Below are 23259 nucleotides of genomic sequence, written 5' to 3' on the forward strand. Positions count from 1 at the left end.
TGGGCACAGGTTTGGAAGGAGATGTGACGGGCAGAATAGCTAGGGACGTAGCTGGGCGGCAGGGCTTGGGATCTATACGTGATCCGTACGGACTGTATGGATGGAGCGCAGCTGAAGCTGTTGAAAGCTATGAGCAATGCAGATCCGGAGGCAGGGGAACAGGTCCAGTAGCGCTCTGATACCACTGTAGGGATGATGAGCAAGAGAGCAAGTACAAGAGTCGAGGCAAATAAACCGTCACGTCAACTAGATTGGAGAAAATGAAAAGTACAAGGTACTTGAAGGTAGATCCTAGGACTAAGTGTCCTAGGTGTCACATAGGACTAAATGTCCTATGTGGCATAAAAGGCACTAAAACACTAAGTGCCTATAACTATGCCTACAAGGCACATACCAGGGCCCATAGGACATCACTAGAACCGGGAGAAGATGGCCTACAAATATTAGATTTTAGAACTGTTTGGACAGAGACACTAACTGTACGGAATAAATTCAGAACACTCGCTGATCTTCCTCAGTCACGGCACCAAAAACTTATAGAAAGCACTCAAAAAATACAGCATGTAGAGAAGGAATAGTACATCCACCAAGCATGGGAAAACTCCTCACAAAGAGAGCTAGAATATCCAGCCAAGAGTGCTGGGAATATTCGCAGTCAAGGAAGACTGCTCACATTGAGATCTACAGAATGAAATGTCTGCCACACTCTACACAAATCACGGGGCCTTCAGAGGCTTTAATTTGCTGAGTAGAAGTGGCCAAAATGCCTGCCTATTATAGGCCAAGGATGGACCCCAGTCAACCGACTAGGTCTGCTGGAATAACCGACCAGATCAATAGATCTAGCCTGACAAGGTCTGCTGCCAAAAGTCAACTGGATCTGCTAGAGTTTGAACTGATGCAGGTGCCTTTTCCCAGCTGAGACTGCACCACCTGCGCTGTGATTCTCCACCTGCGCTGTGATTCTCTCTCATGTCTCCAGCTCCTTGCCCTTCAGCTTTGCCCAAAGAAAGTTGACTTTGATTAACTAGAGCAAGTTTACTTTCCTTAGTTTACATTGGTTGGTAAGTATTGTGTGGATGCCCACAAGGGACTAGGATTAGTCCAAGAACTAGAATGCATGCATTAGCTAACCCATAATGGGTTAAAATGTATTGGATATTGTGGCAGGACCTTGGAGATTCGCAAAAAGGCCCTTGTTTAAAGGGGAAAAGCACAAAAACAGGTCCCACAAGAGAAGCAGATATGGAGCCCAATTTTGGGGAGAAAGCACGTGGCAAGAGGGCAAGCAATCTAGCCTCTCGCAGATGTTAATACATCTTTCTTTCTTTCTTTCTTTCTCCCTTCCTCTATTGCAGTTCAAGTTCCAGCTTCATCGTTAAGTTTCTTGCTGTATTGATTTTCCAGCCAGAATTTGAAATCGTTTTTGAAGTATTAAGACCTCAGGTTTGGAATATTGAAGCTGTGTTTTAGTTCAAGAAAGGTTTCACTTGAGTAAGCTGAAATAATTATAGAAGTGGACCAGAAACTTGAGGCTTTGATATGGATAGAGCTTACACTTATGCACAAAAGTTACCAAGAAGAGAGGCCAAAGTAAGAATTTTCATTCTTAACACACAAAAGGAACATATTCTTCAAATAAACTAACAGTCCATTTAAAAACACTTATAATAAAAAAGGTGTGAACTCCCACACCACCTAACCCCTTGAGTCCTAAGCCTATTCCCACTGCTGAGTGTTATTTTCTATCACATGTAAACCAAGGCTAATAAGCTTGTGCAAAAACAATAAGAAATATATTTTATTGATGGGAAATCTGCAGCTGTTCAAATCAAGCTTGTTAGGCTACTTGAATATCCATGCATCTCCCATTCTTGAATTCACGCTAGGAATGTTAAAGTTAGAACATGGAACCATTCCAGAAATTATTGAGACGGACCATTGTTGTAAGGCTAGCTCACTGCACTTTATTTTTCGTCTTTTTTTTTTGAACATTTTTTTTATTTTTGTCATTAGAATATGGAAATTGGTCATATTTTAAAGGCAAATATGTATTGGAAGATGGTTCATTTTGGAAAAAGTCTATATAAGAGAGTTGTAGACTTTCCAGTAGGTTACAATTTTGATACGGTTGTAATTTACATGGTTCAATCATTTGGATGGTGAAAGGAAGATTAGGAAAAAGCACTTTGCACTATTTTTCTGCTTGGATAATTCTAAAATGCAGATTTGAGGCCTAAGATGGTAGATTTTGGTAAATAAGAGATGAAGGCCAAAGTTGAAAGGAATTGAAGACATCCAGAAGTAATCTTATTAATTATTCCCAGATCTTGCACCATTTGGGAGATACGGGGCTCTGAATAGGGCTGTTTTTCCAGTGTTATTTTTTAAAAAGAAACTTACTAAATCAAAGTGATGGCTTTATACCTAGATGAATCCAGGAACATTCCCAAACTCATCCTCTAAAAGCACAACATAGTGCAGTTTCAATCTCACGATAGTCACTCATAAGATGAAAACCATAAACTCCATCACGCATAGCAAGGACTAGCTATTATGACATCCCCACTGACGTCATCATCGCCCAACAGTGGGTGTAGACCAGAGTATAAAAATATGCTCTCACACATACAAATCCACACACCCACACATACTTGAGCATTCATTTATACAAAGTCTTCGTACTAAGTTTCTGTCGGCACTCCGGAGGTGAAGAGAAAACTCAGCCATGATGAAGGCTAGCACTAAAGGAGAAGGCTAATCAAAAAGTACTCCAAATCTCTTCATTCAAGCTACAACTGCTTGTGAAGTCTAAACAATTTTATTTCAGTCTCCCCCAAACGAGCATAAGATAGAAAGAATTATCGCAATACCAACAGGCCGCAACTTGTACGAAAACTTCACAAGGTGAAATTTGCATGTCCGCTAATACGGTAGAAGCATATACCTAGATGAATCAAGGAACATTCCCAAACTCATCCTCTAAAAGCACAACATAGTGTAGTTTCAATCACACGATAGTCACTCATAAGATTGAAAACCATAAACTCCATCACGCATAGCAAGGACTAGCTACTATGACATCCCCACTGACATCATCAGCGCCCAACATTGGGTATAGACCATAGTATAAAAATATGGTCTCACACATACAAATCCACACACCCACACATACTTGACCATCCATTTATACAAAGTCTTCATACTGAGTTTCTGTCAGCACTCCGGATGTGAAGGGCAAACTCAGCCATGATGAAGGCTAGTACTAAAGGAGAAGGCTAATCAAAAAGTACTCCAAATCTCTTCATTCAAGCTACAACTTCTTGTGAAGTCTAAACGATTTCATTTTAGTCTCTCCCAAACAAGCATCTAAATCTAGCTGATAGGACAATGCACCATTTAAGATAGAAAGAATTATCGCAATACCAGCAGGTTGCAACTTGGACGAAAACTCCACAAGGTGAAATTTGCATGTCCGCTAATACAGCAAAAGCATATACCTAGATGAATCCAAGAACATTCCCAAACTCATCCTCTAAAAGCACAACATAGTGCAGTTTCAATCTCACGATAGTCACTCATAAGATTGAAAACCATAAACTCCATCACGCATAGCAAGGACTAGCTACTATGACATCCCCACTGACGTCATCAGCACCCAACAGTGGGTGTAGACCATAGTATAAAATATGCTCTCACACATACAAATCCACACACCCATACATACTTGAGCATCCAAAGTGATGGCTTTATTTCTAGAAATCAAGGCTGTTTTTGGAAAAACACTTCTCTCTCCACACAAAATTCCAAAGAAGCTTCATTTGCACGGATTTCGAGGCAATTGAGAGACTCAGAATCAAGATTGAGATCAAGAATGAGACTAAGTTTCCAGAGAGGTTTCGAGTTCCACATTGAGATTAAGATTGTGACTGAGATTGAGATACGGTTTCTACCTCCAACTGTAATTGAGATTAAGATTGTGATTGTGATTGTTTTTTAAAATACCGGAGGTAGAGCACAGGGGTGGTGGGGTAGTACATCGTTCTTCCTACGGGAAGTATTTCCTTTGCAAAGAACTCTTTTTGAAATAAAGAAACTCTTTCTGTTCCAATTTCGAATTGTGATTTTATGTGAAAATTCCACTTCTGTAATTGGGTGCCTGACAACTGTTGAATGAAATGATGTCAAGTGGCAGAATTACCTGTGTAGCAACAGTCATACCCATTTATTATACAGCCAGAACTCATAAATTTTATATTAAAACCTGCAGTGAACTCACTGCTGGTTCTAGAAATGGACTTAACATGTCAGAGTCCTAGGTGTGTACACAGAACAGAAGAAGATTTCCTTCTGTTCTTTTGCAATCCTATACAATCTAACTAGGGAGACTCGGTTCCCTTTCCTGCAGAGAGCTTTCACCAAACCAAGACTGATGGATATACCAGGCCACTCCAAATTACATTACTCAATCACTCCATATTAGACCAAAAGTATACATTCTTTTACATGGAAATCTGTGTTTACATTACATGAACAAGCACAACTACATCAGCGCCACTCCAAATCACACTACTTGATAGCTCCACATTTGAGTAAAAGTCTATATCCTTTTACATGGAAATCTGTATTTCAACAAATTCGAAGCCTTCCATTACATCAACAAGCACAACTACAGGGCCTAGCCATGATTTAAGCAGTAAAACATGCAGCATTTTCACTTTGTTGTTGTTGCATAATGCAGCTTTGAAGGTGGCCTCTTTTTGGCTGGACCAAAATGCTTCTTCTGGCATAGGCTACTTGTAAGAGAAGAAAGTTATACTTTGAACCACAACACATGAAACTTACCACATTAGGATGCCTTGACTGATTAGAGACCAGTAGTACTTTTCCCACAGGTATATAGTCAATATCAACTATTTGATTTGAGATTGCAATGGACTGCACTGTTGTTTTGAACTCCCTAGCAATTGATGTAAGTGTGTCACCCCTGGTTTCACAAAAGGTAAAGCAGATAAGGCCTCCAAAATTTATTAGAACAGAAAACCTGCTTTAACCCCTTTTGTAATCTCTATCCCCACCTGCACTTACACACACGACTCTGATAAGTCTTTATTTAACAAATCTCCTATCTTCAAAAAAATCCCCGCAGGGAAAAAATATATATACTATTCAGAATATCTCCTTTTAGAAGAGAATGGGACTCCCTAAAACTGTGATCTGTAACTAAAAGAACACTCAAACATAGGGACGAGATGACCTATCAGACTTAAGCATAAGTTCTATTTAACTTTCCATATGTTTATGTCCAGGATTATATAACTGATTTGTCTGTGACAGATAGAGGACAAGAAGAGAAGGGGTAGACAAAGGGACAGCAGCAAGCAAGAGACAGTGTGCAAAGAGAGAGGATTCAGAGGCTGTAAAAGGTGTGATAAAGAGGGCGATAGAGAGAGAAGGCAAGAGCAGCAGTGACAGAAGTCATCTCTGAACCACTCGTTTGAATCATAGATTATTCCCATGGAAAAACTTAAAACATCAGAGCTTTTTAATTCAACTATGGGCTTGGTCAAACTGAAACCAAAGATCATCATTTGCTTTAAGAGCAATATGTGTTTGAAAGTCAGAGGACATGCAGTCCTATAGGTGTCACAAAATCTAAAATTGCCATGATTAAGTCAGGTCCATAATTAAGGAGTCAAAATGAAGTTGGAAAATATGTACGTCTAGCTCGAGTCCTAGCCTTTGGTACCATGTTAGAACACGCACTGGAAAATTGAACAGTGTACAAGATCACACCTGAGAACTCTAACGTAAATGTAAACAACGCTCAGATCTGGAATATACGGAGAGATATGATAACCATTACATGAATACGAACATCCAAGAAAGGACCCAAAATGTATTACAAAACAGTGCACTCACAAACCATTCTATATGGACCGCATCGGGCTCCCCGCTAGTGCTGGATCTGAGGCCTCACTGTGTTGCCCTAATCCACTGCTCTCTCCTACTACACCCCTCTGCTGAGGACGTCAATGGCTATGGGAGAAGCCTAAAACTCTAGCACCACACTATGACATCTTTTACACATGCACATTGTACGACATTCCTCACCAGCCATCAACTAACCTCTCGCACTTACCACGTCATATGTCCTGGCTTTCCACAGTTCTCACCTGTGTTTGGTCTAGCCACGTCAACTATAGCAGCAGTGCTGACACCAGCAGACCCTATCTTAGTAAGAGCACGGCAGATCTGTGATGCGGAGGCCTTAGCTATCATTGTGGGTACCACAGCGGATGCGGTGCTTCCTCACATATAAACGGTGAACACTTTCCTTCAAGGCGTGGACCATGTTGAGGGACATGTATGCCAACAACGAGGCAAGGATCTTGGACCTCGAGATGGAGCTGTATGACATGAGCATCAATGAAGGGGAATCAGTTCAAGAGCACATAAATAAGATGAAGGTGGTGCGGGATCAGCTAGTGGCAGTCGGTCAAAGGACGAGCTCGACCATGATGGCAAGCCTATTGCTAGGAATGCTCCTCCGGAGCTATAGAACTAGGCCCCTAACCTTCGCTGGTACAGCCTGGGCCAGTGGCTCGATGCCATGTGGCCAGGCAGGCCAGCAAGGGGTCTCCAAATGTGAGCCCTTCAGGTCATTTAGAGACCTGCCCCCCAGTTGGCTGGTTAGGGGGATTCCAGTCAGCCCTGGTAGAGCTGGCTGGTCGGATTTTTGAAGGGCCCTTGGGGTCTATATAAGAGGAGCCATTTGGGCTCATAACTCATCACCTGGAGCAGCAGGAGCCAGCAGATTGAGCAGCCAAAGAATCCTCTCTTGGGCCTACATTCAAGAGGTGAAAGAGGGGACCAGAAGCTGCAGACAAAGAGCTTGGAGGGCTGCCCACCTAGGCTGACTACCTGGGAAGTAAGGTGGAGGGATCACTGGACGGAGAGTCTACATAAGCTCAGAGGAGCACATGGGCTCACGGATCTAGAGGAGCCAAGGTGACAGTAGTACAGCTTTTGGTAAGGACTCAGGACCACGGGACCACAGTTTGGTGGGACTTAGGCATCTTGTCTATTGTATCCATTTTGGATGGAGATATACTTTTGTTGGTTCTATATCTCTCTTGGATCTCTGTCTATTTACTGGCTTGCACACACACACACACGTGGTTGTGCAGTACACACAAGTAAGAAGTTTGATTCCATAGTGAAACACTTCCACGTGTAATTCCTGGGGACGCTCTATCATTCTTCCGTTGCGGCATACCCTCTGACAAGATTTCATTTCCAAACTCATCACTTATTCACTGTTCAGGGTTCTACATACCTTAGTTTGGGCTGCCTACATAGCAGCAAGAAGGTCCAGAACATCAACAGCAGGTCCTCATACCAGGCTGCCTACACAGCAGGAAAAAGCATAGGAATCAAGGGAGACTTGTGCCTCACCATTGTCCGCAGACGGAGCAGCAAAGAGGTCAAAAATCAAAGCAACAAATACTGCCTTACCATTGGCTGTCCACTGGAGCAGCAAGAAAACATGTTTGCAAAGCATCACTACGCAGCCCACTGAAGCCAGCTCTAGGAAAGCACACAGGCTGAGGGTGTTTTGAAGGTGCCAAAGGAGGTAGGAGGACAGTCTTGTAGTCACAGGGGTCCATATCTAGGCAGCACATTGTTGCTAGATGGTGGCACATTGTGCACACCTGTTGTACAAGGTTTTGGTTCATCTTTGGGGCAAAAAATATCTATTGTTTCTACTCTCTTGAGCATAGTTCAATTACTGTCTGGACTAAACTAACATTTTCATGTGAATACATTTATGTCCTTCCTTGTTATGGCAGACTGATATATTGTCTGAAACCAATGCAGTCCAAACAGGATCGTCAACATTCAGCACCATCAAATGGCTGTCCCAGAAATGCATTAAAGGCATCACATAGGTGTTCATCAAATGACAGCATATAACATAAGCATTTGCCATAGCTTGTAGCTGCATGTAAATATTACTATACTAAGGTGCTTATCAATCATGAGCTTCCTGCTGGCTGCCCAATCAAAGGCATATCATAGTCAGTCATATTCTTTGTGAAAAGATGTTCTAGCACATTATTGCTTTGTTCAGGATTGCTTGACTGACTTTCACATGTCTCATATATGTCAATAACTTCTCTTCCACATGAGACATGTGAGTATTTGAAGTTATGCTTCAAGCAAATGTTATCTCCAAATAGTACCGCTGAAAATTGTAGGTAACAGTAGTACCTCTACAAATGGTCAACCTTAACATGGGCTTGCTGAATCAAAAAAGCAGAGATGTAGCACTAACTAAAAACTATAAATTTGACCTTGAAATACAAAAGCCATTTCCTAGACACCTCACTGCTTTGAAATGTGTATACGAGTACATGAAATGTAAAATCCTCTCTTTGTCACCACAAAATGTCTGCAAATATTCATATAGCAAAAATTGGCCATTCGTCTCTTATACTCTCCCCTTATACTTCTCAATGCTGGTAAAGCTTGCAATTTCTCTAAAAACTGCAAATTTTTGCTACGTGAGATCACCTACAATGCAAAAATGCTATTTTTGCCCGTTTTGAAACTATCTCACTTGCTTTTTCTGTTTTGCCTCTTTTCACTATGTTGTATGGGTGTTTGAACAAATGATTCCACACAGCTGAGCAGAATTTCATATGCAAAGTTTTTGAGGGGGATAGATTTTTCCTTTTTTTGCTCATGCCTATGCATGTTGCCTCTGATCAGAATCAACTTGAAGAAAATATGTGGCACAAAGGTCAGCGCAACAGCACATGCTTTGAGGTATCATGGAGAGGATACAAACTTGCAAAAGCAAGTATACCAGGGATATTATGTGGTTGCAAGTGTTCAACTCAGGTTATTCTATGGTTGCAAGTGTTCTAGAAAACAGTAATCCTACAATATTACTGCTAGCTGCTTTAAACCACTCTCTAGGTGCTTGCACAACATATGGGACACTTGTAACATGTGTTGGTCACGTCTGTCTAAAAGGACTCTATAATAGCAAATTCAAGAAAGGCAGCGGCATCCAATTGAAGAAATCTGCAGCACAAAGGTCAGCACTGATGCTGAAGAAAGAAATCCAACACAACTCATTGAAATAAGGAGAGAGGCTCCAAACTCAGGTGCCTCCTCACTAATGTGGGAGTGGAACATAAACCAGAGAAGATTCAAGACTAGAAAAATACTAAGTTCCCTTGTCTACTAGTTCTTCGTCCCAATTTGAAAGACGGACTTTCTCACTAGTCTACAAAGCTTCCATATCATGAGCATTGCTCGTTACAAAAGCATCCACACATACAGAGGGAATGCAGGCCAATTATTATCATCTCAATCACAAGAGTGTACAGCAAGCCTTGCTCACCTCCCATTGGTCAACATCAAATAGAGTTTTTGCAAGATTTTAAAAAAAACATAACGCTTACTACTTTACTCTGTAATGAATGTTGTGAGCAGTAGCAGCTTACTCCTTTACTTTGTAACAAATGTTGTGAGTAGTAGCAGCTTCCAGACTCTCTGTCTTGACCATGTCTGCTTGAAAAGCATGAGCACGTCCCCTCACTACTTTCTTCTGGAAAGAGGAATCATGGGAAATCACAAATATGAAAAGAGTGAGCCATACTGAAATAGACCGCAACAATCGCAATAGTGCAGTACTCAATTTTCCGATTTAGTGTTACAAGCCCATGCAACGACAAACAACACATGTAGAATGCATGTAGTGAGGAAATGACATCTTCTCAAAGGAGAATAGAACAATAGACATGCATGAATTTAGCTTCACTGACTCACTACATGTGGGAAAATAAAACGGGAAGGCAGTCATCAGCATGCAGGGAAAAGAATCAATGTAACCTTATCTATAGAGAGATCTACTTCCATTTGTCAAGTTCACTATAGAGTGAAGGAAGTTACCATAGCCCTTTTGTTCCTCAAACCACCATTTTGATAGGCATTCAAAAGTCAAGAACACCAGCAATGCAGAGGGCAAATCCAGACTGGGAAGAAGCCACGCAGAAGAGTTCAAATCTAATGTTAGTACGATTCTCTCTGTAGCAGCTCACAATAGAGTAGTGTGTATTCCAAATGGACTTCATGTCCATGTTCCTGAATGGGACCTTGAGCAGGAGGTATATGTGAGCAGCCTCGTCCAATTCAGACTTTCTAGGCTCATAATCAGAGGTTGTGGTTAATAAGCTGGAAATCATTAAGACACCGAAACATCCGCTGTAAAGAGGGTTTTCAATGCTGGTGATCCACTCGCAAAAGCAACCCCATAGGCTTGCAAGGCTTGTGCTTTCACTTCTTTCTAGAGTTGCGGTCGTGGTAATTTTTTGTTTTCGAAATGATTGGTGATTACAAGTTGATGAGCCTGTTCATCCATAGTATATGACAAAGTCCCATCTGTGACAAGTAATCTTATATTGATTGAATATCCAAAACGTAAGGACTTCCCTTTGTTTTCAAGTAATCTCGGAATTAGGCAAACCTAACTTTGGGGTTTCCCTCCTTTCGAAAGGAGCTCCGGAAGAAACCATCCAAAAGATGAAAATTTGAAGATTTCTCCAAAAAATCACATACTTCTTGAAAGTCATCCCCTTCTGACAGAATACTCATTAAGGGAAAGATGTAAAAGCTCAAACCAAGCTTCGTATGGGCTGAAACAGGTTCCTCAAGCATGGTACCAACCCATACCAAGGCTTGGAAAGTCCAAGCTAAAGCAGATTCCTAGAAAGAAAGAAAGAAAGAAAGTATATTAAAAGTCTTCGAAAGAACTAAGGGTCTATGCAACTGAAAGAACCTGATACAACGAGCTGAAGGGGGTGGAGCCTCTAAGGCGTCAACACTTATGACGAATACCAAAAAAGAGCCAAATCATAATGATACCAATACATAAAGAGAAATCTCTAGGCTCATCGAAAATAAGGGAGCTGGTAGGCTGGCGGAGATGTCTGGAAGAGACTCCATAAATCCCTCCGGAATATAAAAATCACTCTTTTCTTTTGGCTTTCTCTTCATGGTGGAGAGATTGTAGTGAACCAGTGGAGGTCCCAGTTTGGGGCAAATTCCACATGTATTCGTTGACTTTTTGCTGAAGAATCTATTCAGCATTGCTTATGGGATTGCAGATAGGCGAGGATCATCTAGAAGGGTATTGCCATCTTATTGAGTACCTTTATGCATTCCTTGTTCTTCTTGACCTAGGGCTCAATAGCTTGTCTATCTCTGTCGTGGCCTCAAGTGTTTTACAAGAGGCATGACTCTTCCTAGGCTCTTTTGGTTTGGCGACATTCGGTTGAGTCCGCTCTCTAGATGACATTCTTGGCTCCCCATATAGACCTGCACATGGCTCTGTGGACACTTTTTGGGGATTTTGGCAAGCATATCAGCATGTCATATTTGGAGATCTAGATGCAAAGATGCTTTAGATCGTTCCTAGGTCCACCCTGCACACACATTGGCTAGATTCCAGAAATGGAGCACCTCCATGTTCTTCTCGGAGTCTCCAACAGGGTTGAGATGGCACTTTCAGCCTCAACCTCGGATTTTCTCTAGCTCTCTTATAGGAGTTTAATTCTATGCCTCTAAGGTACTACTTTTGGCAACAACTACTACGCAGCAAAGGGTTACTGATGGGCAGCAGGCCACTTTTGATGAGATGCTGGCAGATTCCTTGCATTCATATAAGTCCCTACCTAAGGCCATCAAACTTGAGATGTCTTTCTCCGATTATGTGAACGTCAAGCGTGATGATGCCCGCACTTCTGGAGATTACGCACACAGGAATTATGCAGCCAAGGATGTCAAGGACAAAATCACAGTGCATAAGTTCAAAGGTGACACTCGCACACCTAATGAGCTGGAGGAGTGGCTGACGAAGCTAGAAGATTATTACCGCTTGTACCCAAAGCAGGATGAGGACTGCATAATTTTTGCGGGTATGCACATGCAGGACTATGCACATACTTGGTGGCGGTATATGAGGAATTCACCTCAAAGGCCAACCACATGGAGGGGTTTTAAAGAAATGATGGTTACCTTCGTATCCCCACTCATCTTGGATCAGTACTTGGCTGAATTCTATGCATTATCGCAGTACAGTCCAAGAGTACTTGCAGCACTTTTGGAAGCTGTCTTTGTTTCTATAGGACGTCTCTCATAAAGGAAAGTTGTTGCGTTTCATCCAGTAATTGAGTCCTTCCCTGGCTGTAGATGTGAAGCCACACAACCCTCAAACAATTGAGCGTGCAACCCAATTGACAGAGGTGTTTGAGCCCAAATATGCCAGCAAGTATAAGATGGCAGCAGGCAGCGCATACGGGAATGCAAATGAACCTGAGAAGAAGCCTAAGGTGACTGATTGGCATGATAGGAAATCAACAGCACCACCATTTCCGAGGTTTCCCACTGTTACAGGCAGCAAGATGCCATATGCTAAGCCATACAGGTCATCTGATGCTAAGCCAAGAGCTAAGCAAAGTGCTGGAAATGAAAATTCAGAATTTAAACAACACACCAGGGCTCTTATGGACAGCCGAAAGCGGGAAAACTTATGCTTTAAGTGTGGTGAGAAGTGGACTCCAAAGCATTGAGAAGTTTGCAAAATGCGTAACAGTGGCACTGCAAAACTCAGCATGATTATTGAGATATCGGATGATGAGGATTTAATGGATACTTCTGAGACCTCGGATGCCACTCATGATGATTTAGAGGGTGCACATGACGTGAAGAAGCTCCAGATACTGGAGCAGCGAAGGGGGTTGATTTCCCCTTTGATCCCAGTGATGCTATTAAACATAATATGCATGGTATACAATCAAATGACACTCAGCCCAATTGTGGCATGCAAGGCCGTTGGCCTACAGTAGCATCAGGTTGCTGTGCCTTTTCATGTGCGAGAGGATACAAATGGAAATGCTCCTGTGGCCGAGGAGGAGATCTATTGGGATGCGCAGCAAACAATATATGCTATCTCTTTTCATGCCTTGATGGGTGCCAAAAGTGCTGAAACTATCAGATTGAAAGGGCAAATTAATGGTAGGACTGTTCACATGCTTGTGGACAGCGGTACCAGTCATAGTTTCATCAATTCTAAGACCTTGCTAAAGGTGGGACTGATTGCTACTGAGATTGATCATGGGCTGAGAAAGAAAGAAAGAAAGAAATTTTATTAGAGTCTTCGGAAGACCGATGGGTCTATGAGACTGAAAGAAAACATGATACAAATCACAGTAAGGGTGGAGCTACTGAAACGAGCATCATCACCCGTGCTGAATCCTAAGTCTAATCATACATAATCAAATACATCTGGATGTAACAATGAAAAGAAAAAGACTGGAGCGGAGCGGAATCCTCCGTATGTCATGTCGCCCTAGCTGGTGCATAGCCAGTGATGGGACATTGGTGCCCGTCAAGGGGTGCCGTGCGTCTCGGTCTCTTGGACGAGGCTCGACGCAAGACCAAAGCCACCGTGACTCCCATGGGACGTATCCCGGGTCTAAACAATGACGGGAGGTCCCCTAGAGTGATCTGTGTGTCCCCTCGATGTCTCGTGTGTCGTGCTGCGGCCGTCGGGTCACGGTCTCTGTCACGTCTGCGGCTAGAGACTGGACGATCAATGTCACTCGATGGGAAGAACTCTGTGATCCTGCTCTGAGAGGTGTCTGATGATGTGGCCAAGCCCTGTCGCCTGAGTAAGTACTCTCTGTGTCGCACCCCCTCGTGAATGAAGTCCGCAAGGCATCTCTGATCTGGATAGGCGAGGAATCTGGAAAGGAGCCCGGAGCCGTCTCTGAAGACATAGTGGTAGCGATCTCGGATCTCATAGTACACTAGGCACCTGAAAATAAAATGCTCCTCCGACTCAACCTCCTGACAGTTGCACAATATGCATAAGCGATGCTCCCTAGGAATCCCCTTTGCTCTGCCACTCTCTATGCGAAGGCGGTGTGATGATACCCGAAACTATCCGATGGAGATCCGTAGTGAGTGAGGCATATGAAGCTCAGTGTACCCCGGTGGTGTGATGAATCCCTCCTCCGAAATACGAAGACAGTAATCTTTGTAGAAAGTCAGCTTCACTGGAAGCTCCCTCGGCCCCAACCAGGTCATTTCATCAGTAAATTTTGTTGCCAAGATGCAAGGATCAAGCTCACTAAGGATTATGAATTTGTTGGGGATCTATTGGCACTAGACATGAACCCAATATATGCTATCCTGGGCTGCGATTGGTTAAAATCCTTCGGTAAAATCAGCATGGATTTAAATGCCCTATCACTCAGCTTTGTCCACAAGGTTAGAACAGTAGCATTGCCACTTCTGAGTTGCAGGTCATTTCAGCAAGGCAGTTGGCCAGAGAGCTCAAGAAGGAGCATGCCCTCTATGTACTGAATGTGTCAGTATCTCAAGAGGGTAGTATTCCCCGTGTTGAAAATTGTGATATGCAACAGTTGCTCTCGAAGTTTGCTAATGTATTTGCTCATATGGCATTCCAATTGCCTCCCAAGAGGGATGTGGATCATGCCATTGTTCTAGAGCCTGGCAGCAAGGCCATAAACAAAGCCCCATACCGTCTTTCTAAGGGTGAGCAGGAGGAAGTGGCCGTACAGGTGTGGGAATTGCTTGAGAAGGACTTCATCTCTCATAGCACTTCTCCTTTTGCCTCCACGGTGCATGTGCATTGATTACAAAGATCTAAACAAGGCCACTATCATGAACAAGTTTCCAATCCCCAAGATAGATGACCTGTTGGATGAACTCAAGGGTGCTCAGTTTTTCACGAAGATAGATTTGAGGTCTGGTTATCATCAAATCAGAGTGAAAGAAGGAGATGAGCACAAGACGGCCTTCCACACAGAACGGGGCTTGTATGAATTCAAGGTGATGCCTTTTGGATTGACTAATGCACCGGCCACCTTCCTAGCGCTGATGAACAAGATATTGCAGCCACTCCTTTTCATATGCGTGCTGGTTTTCTTTGATGATATCCTCATTTACAGCAAGGATAGACGGGAGCACATTAAGCATGTGAAGCAGGTGCTGGAAATTTTGAGGATGCATCAGCTTTATGCAAAAGCCAGCAAATACACTTTTATGGCAAAGGAGGTTGAGTACTTGGGGCATATTGTGAGTAGACATGGCATTCGAGTGGATCCCTCAAAGGTGAAATGCATCAAAGATTGGCTACTGCCGCAAAACCCCACCCAGTTGAGACGATTTTTGGGACTTGCTTCCTTCTACAACCACTTTATTTGCAAATTTGCCAAGACGGCAGCTCCTCTTACTGACCTCTTGAAGAAGGATGCTTTTCGGTGGTCAAAGGAAGCACAACACAGCTTTAAAGACCTGAAATTTGCTCACTCATGCACCTGTCTTGGTATGCCCTGATTTTTCACGCCCTTTCATTTTGGAGGCAAATGCCAGTGGCAAAGGATTGGGGGCTGTTCTGAGGTAGGAACACGGGGTAATAGCCTTTGAAAGCACGAAGTTTGATGCCAAAGAACTCAATTACCATGTTTATGATCAGGAAATGTTGACTATCTTGCATGCTTTCAAGAAATGACACCACTATCTGTACGAGAGTAAAATTAAGGTGAAAACAGATCATAGGACACTCATATTCTTCCTCACCCAGTCAAATTTGTCATATAAGCAGAAGAGGTGGTTGGTTGCAATCCAATCTTATGATTTTGACATTGAGTACAGAAAAGGGAATGAAAATGTGGTTGCAGATCCCTTGTTCAGGATGTGGGCTTGCAATTTGTCTGCTATTTCTACCATATATCAGGAGTGGATTCATGGCATTCCAGAAGAGTATATGCAGAATTCTAAGGATATTTTCGGATTTGCAGAAGCCTTCTAGTCAGGGTCATCCAGAATTCAAATTGCATAATGGCTGTTGTGGTGCATGGACAGGATTTCTTTAGTGCCAAACTCAAAATATAGACAGTTGGTTTTGCAAGAAATGCACTCCTCTCCCATGGCTGGACATGCAGGTGTCACTAAAACATATGAAAGAATCAAGCAGAGCTTTACTTGGGAAGGCATGTGGAGGGATGTGGTTAATACGTGGCTGAATGCTTGCCTTGCCAACAGAATAAAGTGGACAGCAAATTACCCGCCCGTCTCTTGCAGCCATTACCCATTCTTGAGGGCAAATGGACATATACCTAGATGAATCCAGGAACATTCCCAAACTCATCCTCTAAAAACACAAAATAGTGCAGTTTCAATCTCACGAGAGTCACTCATAAGATTGAAAACCATAAACTCCATCACGCATAGCAGGGACTAGCTACTATGACAACCCCACTGACGTCATCAGCGCCCAACAGTGGGTGTAGACCATAGTATAAAAGTATGCTCTCACACATACAAATCCACACACCCATACATACTTGAGCATCCATTTATACAAAGTCTTCGTACTGAGTTTCTGTCGGCACTCCGGAGGTGAAGGGCAAACTCAGCCATGACGAAGGCAAATGGACACACATAGCAATGGATTTCATCACAAGATTGCCTTCTACAAAGAGGGGATGGGACAGCATCTTTGTTGTGGTAGATAGAATGACAAAACAGGCCCATTTCATACCTGCTAAGACCCGGTATTCAGCATCACAGGTTGCTTGGCAATTCATTTTAAGCATCATGGTTTCCCTCAGGAAATTGTCAGTGACAGAGATGCAAAATTTATGGGTCACTTTTGGCAAGAGTTATTTACAATAGTGGGTACTTTACTCACACCTAGCACTGCTTACCATCCTGATACTGACGGACAGTCGGAAAGGGTGAACAAATGGGTGGAGGAATATTTGAGGCACTTTTGTCATGATACTCAAAAGTCTAAGGATAAATGGTTGGCACTTGCTGAATTTTGCTACAACAGTACCAAGCATCTCTCCATTGGCATGAGCCCGTTTGAGGCAATGTATGGATGCAAGGTTGGGATGCCTTCTTCACTTGCTGACATGGCTGTGAAAAATCAGGCAGCACAGCATCGAGTCATGTCCATAGCCACAACCCTTTGTTCCATACCACAAGCATTCACCAATCCAAGTGTTCATCTACAACAACAACAACAATTAATGCTAACACAAGGAAGAAAGATAAACCAATGTACATATAAGAAAACTAATGAAACACCAATGCAAGCACAAGGTAACAATTATCATCATTATTTTTTAAATAGTTCATTTTTTATTTATTTGTTTTGATTTTGAAAATAATAATCAATAATAAAATAAGGGAGTTGGGGGGGGGGAGCGGGTCTAAACTAAACTAAACAGGTACCTACGAGTAGATGACCTCCACCTAAGAACTAACTGGATTTTATTACAGAGGATATAAGAGTAACCAGATACAACAGGCTCACTGTGTAGGATTCCCTCAGGCTGAAGGGACTGCTGCTGCAAGTCAATCTCTGCTCCACGTGCCAGTGGGAGAGGCTTCAGTAGGCAAGATGAGGCAGTAAAGGAAGAAGATATTAGGTCATAGCTCAGCTATATTGTTGAGATTTGGTTAAGTACGTACCCCTAGAGAATCTGCTTGCAGTTTCACATATTATTCTGATGCTTATGAGCACCACGGAATGCTCCAAATAAGGCTGGAAAGGTCCGGCAGTAGGCCACGTGACATCAGGCACTCCAAGGCCTGAATTTTACAGTGAGCAGGATACATAAGCACTCATGACAGCAAAACAAATCTGCATTTGTAATGAATTTCAATTTCTGCACAAGATAGCATTCAGCCCCAAGAATCGTGTGCACATACTGAGGTTCAACAAAATCTCCTTCATATTCTCTCAAGTGTAATGCTTACGATGAATGAAACAGATACACCCTCACTCTTGTTGTCCTAGAGTAGATGAAGCTAGGCTAAGTTCTAGACTACAATGGGAAAGTTAGATCTAAAATTGAAGCCCTACACAATGATCATGCAATGACATGTGTACCTTCAAAGCTGGAGATCAAGAGTCAATGGACTCCACTCATGATAGTACCATGTCAGGGCTGCAATTGGACAGGGAAGTAAAGGCTCCAATTTTAGCTGAGAGCTTGTGCAATGGCTCAGCCTGCATTCATTGGATTCGATAAGATGATGATGCACAATGGAGGACAGCATTCCTCTTGTAGTTTGAAGGATAGGGTACATAAAAATATGAGGTAACTGTGCAAGTCACTATGGTATATGATGACATTCCAGAAGTCTTCACACTTAAAACCCTTTAACATACACTAATAGATCCAAAACTAATTCCATCATCGAAGAGGAGCACAACTAAGCAGAAGGCAATCTAGCATAGCGGTCTGACAATCCCACCAAAGTTGAAACTCTTCCAATGTTACGCACAGATCAGCAAGGGTGTGAAATTCATGCAATAACCGCACTGAAAATGTGATCTAGGAAAGGTAGTTCGTTCAGCACAAGTACTAGTGAGCACATGCAAGCATGGATATGCTTAGAGCATTTCCCACAGTTACAAATGGGGATATCACAAGCAAGCAGATCAGACTTCATGACACGGTAATAAATAGGGAAACAGTCCTGTTCCTCCCTTGTGGACTTTCAACAAGATCTTAAGAGACGCCTTGCCATTCCCAGGGATTCATCCTATGAGCAGGAATGACCTTACCACTATTGGCATAGATTCACATGTGGGAACAAAGTACATCCGTTGCATCCACAAGTCCTAAGGTATTATCCATGCTCCAGCAGCCACTTTAGCATAATCATTGCCTGAGAAGAAGTCTCACAAATCCCAGAGGTTCTCCCAGAGACTGAGATGCAAACCCCCCCACTGCGCCCATTGCCAGGGACCAGATATCCAGAACCCTTCCTGGAAAAAGTAGTAGGAAACTGCCATGATCCCAGCCGTGTCAGGAAAAATGGATCATTTAGCTACCACTGTAACCAATCCTTGCGGGCCAGACAGCAAGACACAAGGCCCTTCTTGGAGGAGCAGAGGTGGCATGCAGTCAGCCAGCCGTAGCCACCCCAATGCAGCAGTGGCAGCAGACACGATATCTAGGCAGTAGGGCAGCCAGTCATCTCCATCAGCAGCCAAAATATGGTCACTTATACAGGAGCAGTCTTCCGTTCAGTGCTGCGACAGAGCGACCTAAATTTGGAGACAGACCCCATCAACATGGGAAAGAGCTTAATCTCATGCAGCCACCATTGGTGATGAGGTCCACCCACCCTACTTTCAGCATTCCAATATCTTTGGAGCAGGGCAGAGCGGATGGGAAGGAAGGGGTGTTTGCATCCCGCCATGGTATATTGTTTAATTGCTCTCTCCCATAGTATGCCATTTATTTTCAATTTATGTAAGTATAATGACATTCACAGCTCAGTCGCCAGCACATGCATGCATAAAGCATAAGATCAGCAAGCAGGTCTTTCACATGACACATGAAGAAGACCACGTGCCCAACATCTTAGCTTGAACCAATTTAAAGCTACTCGCACAGATCTGAAACTGAATCTATAACAAGAACCATCTATGCGAACACCAGCCATAAGATCTTTACCAACTCCCCTCTTTGCTTCCGGTGTTAAGGCAAAAGACCCAGCTCTGGGATGTTAGCTCACATACTCATGATTTCTGAATCTCTAGACCAACCAAGTTCCCCTTTTGCCTCTGCTCCCCATCAATGAGATCCAGACCCCTAGTTTCAGCGTCCCAAGGTTATCTGAACGGGAGAGGCCGGGGGGGAGGGTAGCATTTGTATCCAATGATGTCTTATGTGATTGCTCTCACCCCTTGTTCTGCCATTTGTTTGCAGTTTATGCAACAGCTCATTGGCTAGCACGTATATATGCGTCAGAATTAGCAAGCAGGTTTTCCGCATGACACACAGAAAAGACTCGTAATCCCAGTCCTGTAGGGTGCTAATTATCCTCTAGTAGCTTGAACTAATGAAAGTTACTCATAGAGATCTACTCTATCCACGAAATTACCTATGAGAGCACCAGCCCATAAAACTTTTACCAATTCCATCTTTGCTTCTGGTGTTGAAAATAACCCGCCCTTGAACGTTTACTAACATAACTCTGATGACTGAATTCGTTCACGCAACTATCCATGAAGCACCCCCTGTGCTTTTGTTTCCTGCTCTTAAATGTTAGACTTCCAGTTTGAAACCGACTGAATTGTGCGTACTTTGGCTTCTACCGAGTTTCTTGCGTCACGCCATGTCATCTCAACGATGAGAAGGCGCAAGGTATGCAAGTGACGGCATGGAGGAGCAAGGCGGTTTGTACTTCTCCAAAAATTTCGAACGGGCGCCCTCTCCACTAAGACCGGATGAAGTCCGGGCTTGCAGCTGGCATCGTTGCTGAGATTGTCCAGTCTTCGCTGCTTCAATCTGGGCCTGAATTTCGTTCGTAAATGATAAAAACAATGCCATAACGATACAAGATTTTGCACATATTCTACTCACACAGGACCAATGCACGCCTTCAACGTCTTTACTGATTAGCACGGTGCTGACGACGGCAACTTACTCGTCTATTCTTGAATCGGGGAAACAAATCTTCGGCCGCTCGGTTGTCGGAGGGTGAAGTCCGCGGCAGCTTGAAGACATCGCATTTTGGCCAGCTGGTGCAAGTCATGCAAGCTGTTAAGCGTGTGTGGATGTTCGAATAAGAGGCTGGCGAAAAGCCGGAACTTGGGTTCACGTGGCCGTGTAAAACGGTGTTCCGCTGGAAGTCGGGACATGCACAGGAATGGAGAGCTTCGCTGCCGAAGCTCGAAGAGCACATGTTTCGAGCAAGCTCGCTTACTGCGTCATGGGAGAGGTTGGCAAAGTTGGTTGATGATCATCCTTTGTTTTGGTGCGCAGGGGAAGACGATGGCGATCCATCCAAGCAGGAATGCATTGGTGGCGTACTTCCCTGCCGCCGCGATTTTTCGATTCAGACAAAAATTGCCTTCACTAATCTATATCACTACAATTTGAAAATTATTATTAGTAGCTCTAATATATTCCCCTTATTCAGATTCTTGGGGTTTATCCTTCCCCCATTGGTGCACGTCCTCCTCCTCGGATTTCAACCTCCCAACCCCCAAATTATTGGATTCCTACTTTCATGGAGATCAAAGGAGCTCGAGTCCTTACCCATTCCTCCTCCCCCATATGGCCCCCCACTAATTATCACTCTCCATTGTGGACACAACACCATTCCTTAGTAAAAAGGTCTTTCCCATCATTCCTATGATGCATTTGTGGGCTCCAATATGGAAGAAGTTCCCTTTTAAGGCTCTCCACCAAGCAAAGAACAAGAGCAAAGATCTTACTTTTTTGAAGCAAGGTGGGTAATTAAGCTTTGGTAAAATGCTTGGAGACGTGCTTGATGGTAATACATGTGATAGGATCCATGATATTCTATTATATTCCCCACATCATGCACTCCTAAGCCCTACAAATGATCATCTTTATTAAGCCTTCTTAAAATGAAATCTTTTTTCAACAACAATGAAGATCCTTCCTTCTAGGACACTTTGATCAAACCATACAGTGGCAAAACATGAAAGATGATTTTCCATCTAAGATTTGCAAATAGGTGGATGCATGGATTGGTAGCTCTCAAAATGCCTATGTTCTTGGTTCTGCCCACAAGAAGTTAGTTTCCTTTTATTTATACAATGGTTTTGCTACTTGAAAAAAATCCTTTGTGAACCTTCCATAAAAGCCAATGAAGACAATAAATTATCCGAGTTTGTGAAGACTATATGGTATAGGCATCTTCTTGGCTATTTTAGTCTTGAGACATGTTTGCCTTTGCGTGTGGCCTAAACCCCTTGTACAGCATGGTGCATAGACAGGTGACCCGCGTGGATGATAGATGGAGTTTTAGGGATACAAAAACCATAATAAAAAATGGTATTCAATGGTCCTTGGATATAATGTGGTGGTGAAACCCTCTCCCATAGTCTTACTGACTTTTTGGACAAGGGAGTGGCCATGGCATGGCTACGAGACGGGGGGCTTGGGACCCCCCACACTCAGTGCCTTCTAGGATACATGACACTCTGCCATGTGCCAATCAAGGGATTGAAGCAAGTGCAGCCCTACGGAGTGGCATTTCTGGTCTCTGCACATGCATGATAGTTTTTGACAACAAACAGTCACAGTTAACTTTGAGAAAAATCATGCACATCATGGGGCCATCATGGGACATAATAACCTGCATGTACTTTGGCAACATTTAATGATTAATGCAAGTAGATTATGTGTATCTGATATTCTTTGGCACCTCGGGCCCTATGTGGACAGTCGCATTTATGGCAGCAGCTCTTGAACCCTTTGATGCGTTACCTTCGTGTTGGGGTTGAATTGATGTGTTGGTAGCTCTTGAACGCTAGTGGTTGGGTTAGGGAGTCAATTTAATATATTCTTTGGTGTTTTGTATATGGGGGGGCATTTGAAATAGGTGCCTTTGTTGCGGGCCCAAACTGGGCCCAAACCCCTCATATGGAAGGGTGATGCGCATAGATGACTCGTGGATTGGGGGTTACAAATCCCATAAGCAAAAATGGTATTAGTGAAACCCTCTCTTATTGTCCTGCTAGCTTTTTGGCAAGGGAGAGGTTGTGGTATGGCTAGAGGTAGGGGCTTAGGACTCTCGACCGCACTCAGTGCCTTCCAAGGCAGGAGGCACTTTGCCACGTGCCAACAAGGCACTCAATCATCACACCTTCTTCTTTAGACTTTGCGTGAATAAGCAACATTCTTGATTTAATACCAAAGAAGCTTTGCTAGATTTGATAATATGCCTAATTAAGAGCATTGTTTCCTAGGATATTTGAGATGTAATTCCATGATTACCCAAAAGCAAAGCTTTGGAATCTCAAGGGCGATTCTTGGGTCCAATCGGTACTTCCATGCATCCTAGATGATGATTATGAGTTAGGGTATTACTTAAAGTACTTCACCTGCAACACATACCTCATCAATACATGCATTCATGCATGAGCATGCTTACGCACATACACGCATGCACACATACATACACACCCCTAGTGCGTGCACCGTGTACAGATCCTTATATATCTTCAGATGTTATGATTGACTCTTTATCTATCGACCCTTGTTTTGGCTTGTTTAAGTTGAAATGTAGCATATTGAGAGTAAGTTCTATTATATGAGTAGATGTGAGGCCATTTGGCTGTTTTGGACACTTTTGAAGGTCCTACATGACCTT

At 43.1% G+C, this 23259-nt stretch overlaps 1 protein-coding gene across 1 annotated transcript in view; it reads right to left on the minus strand.

Annotated features, from left to right (window-relative positions):
- The window catches only part of LOC147900630 (uncharacterized), a 56582-nt gene extending 35602 nt beyond the window's left edge, over nt 1–20980 (minus strand). Inside the window, exons 1-3 of the mRNA XM_087375923.1 lie at nt 20560–20980; nt 9519–9622; nt 4846–4987 (exon numbers count right to left, since the gene is read on the minus strand). Coding sequence (XP_087232049.1) covers nt 4846–4987; nt 9519–9622; nt 20560–20817 — 504 coding nt within the window. The 5' untranslated portion in view covers nt 20818–20980. The remainder of the gene's footprint in view (nt 1–4845; nt 4988–9518; nt 9623–20559) is intronic.
- Nucleotides 20981–23259: the final 2279 nt, after the last annotated feature.

The sequence above is a fragment of the Dipteris shenzhenensis genome, chromosome 6, assembly GCF_047967505.1.
Source record: "Dipteris shenzhenensis isolate YYH24624 ecotype China chromosome 6, Dip_SZ_1.0, whole genome shotgun sequence".
NCBI classification, from domain to species: Eukaryota; Viridiplantae; Streptophyta; class Polypodiopsida; order Gleicheniales; family Dipteridaceae; genus Dipteris; species Dipteris shenzhenensis.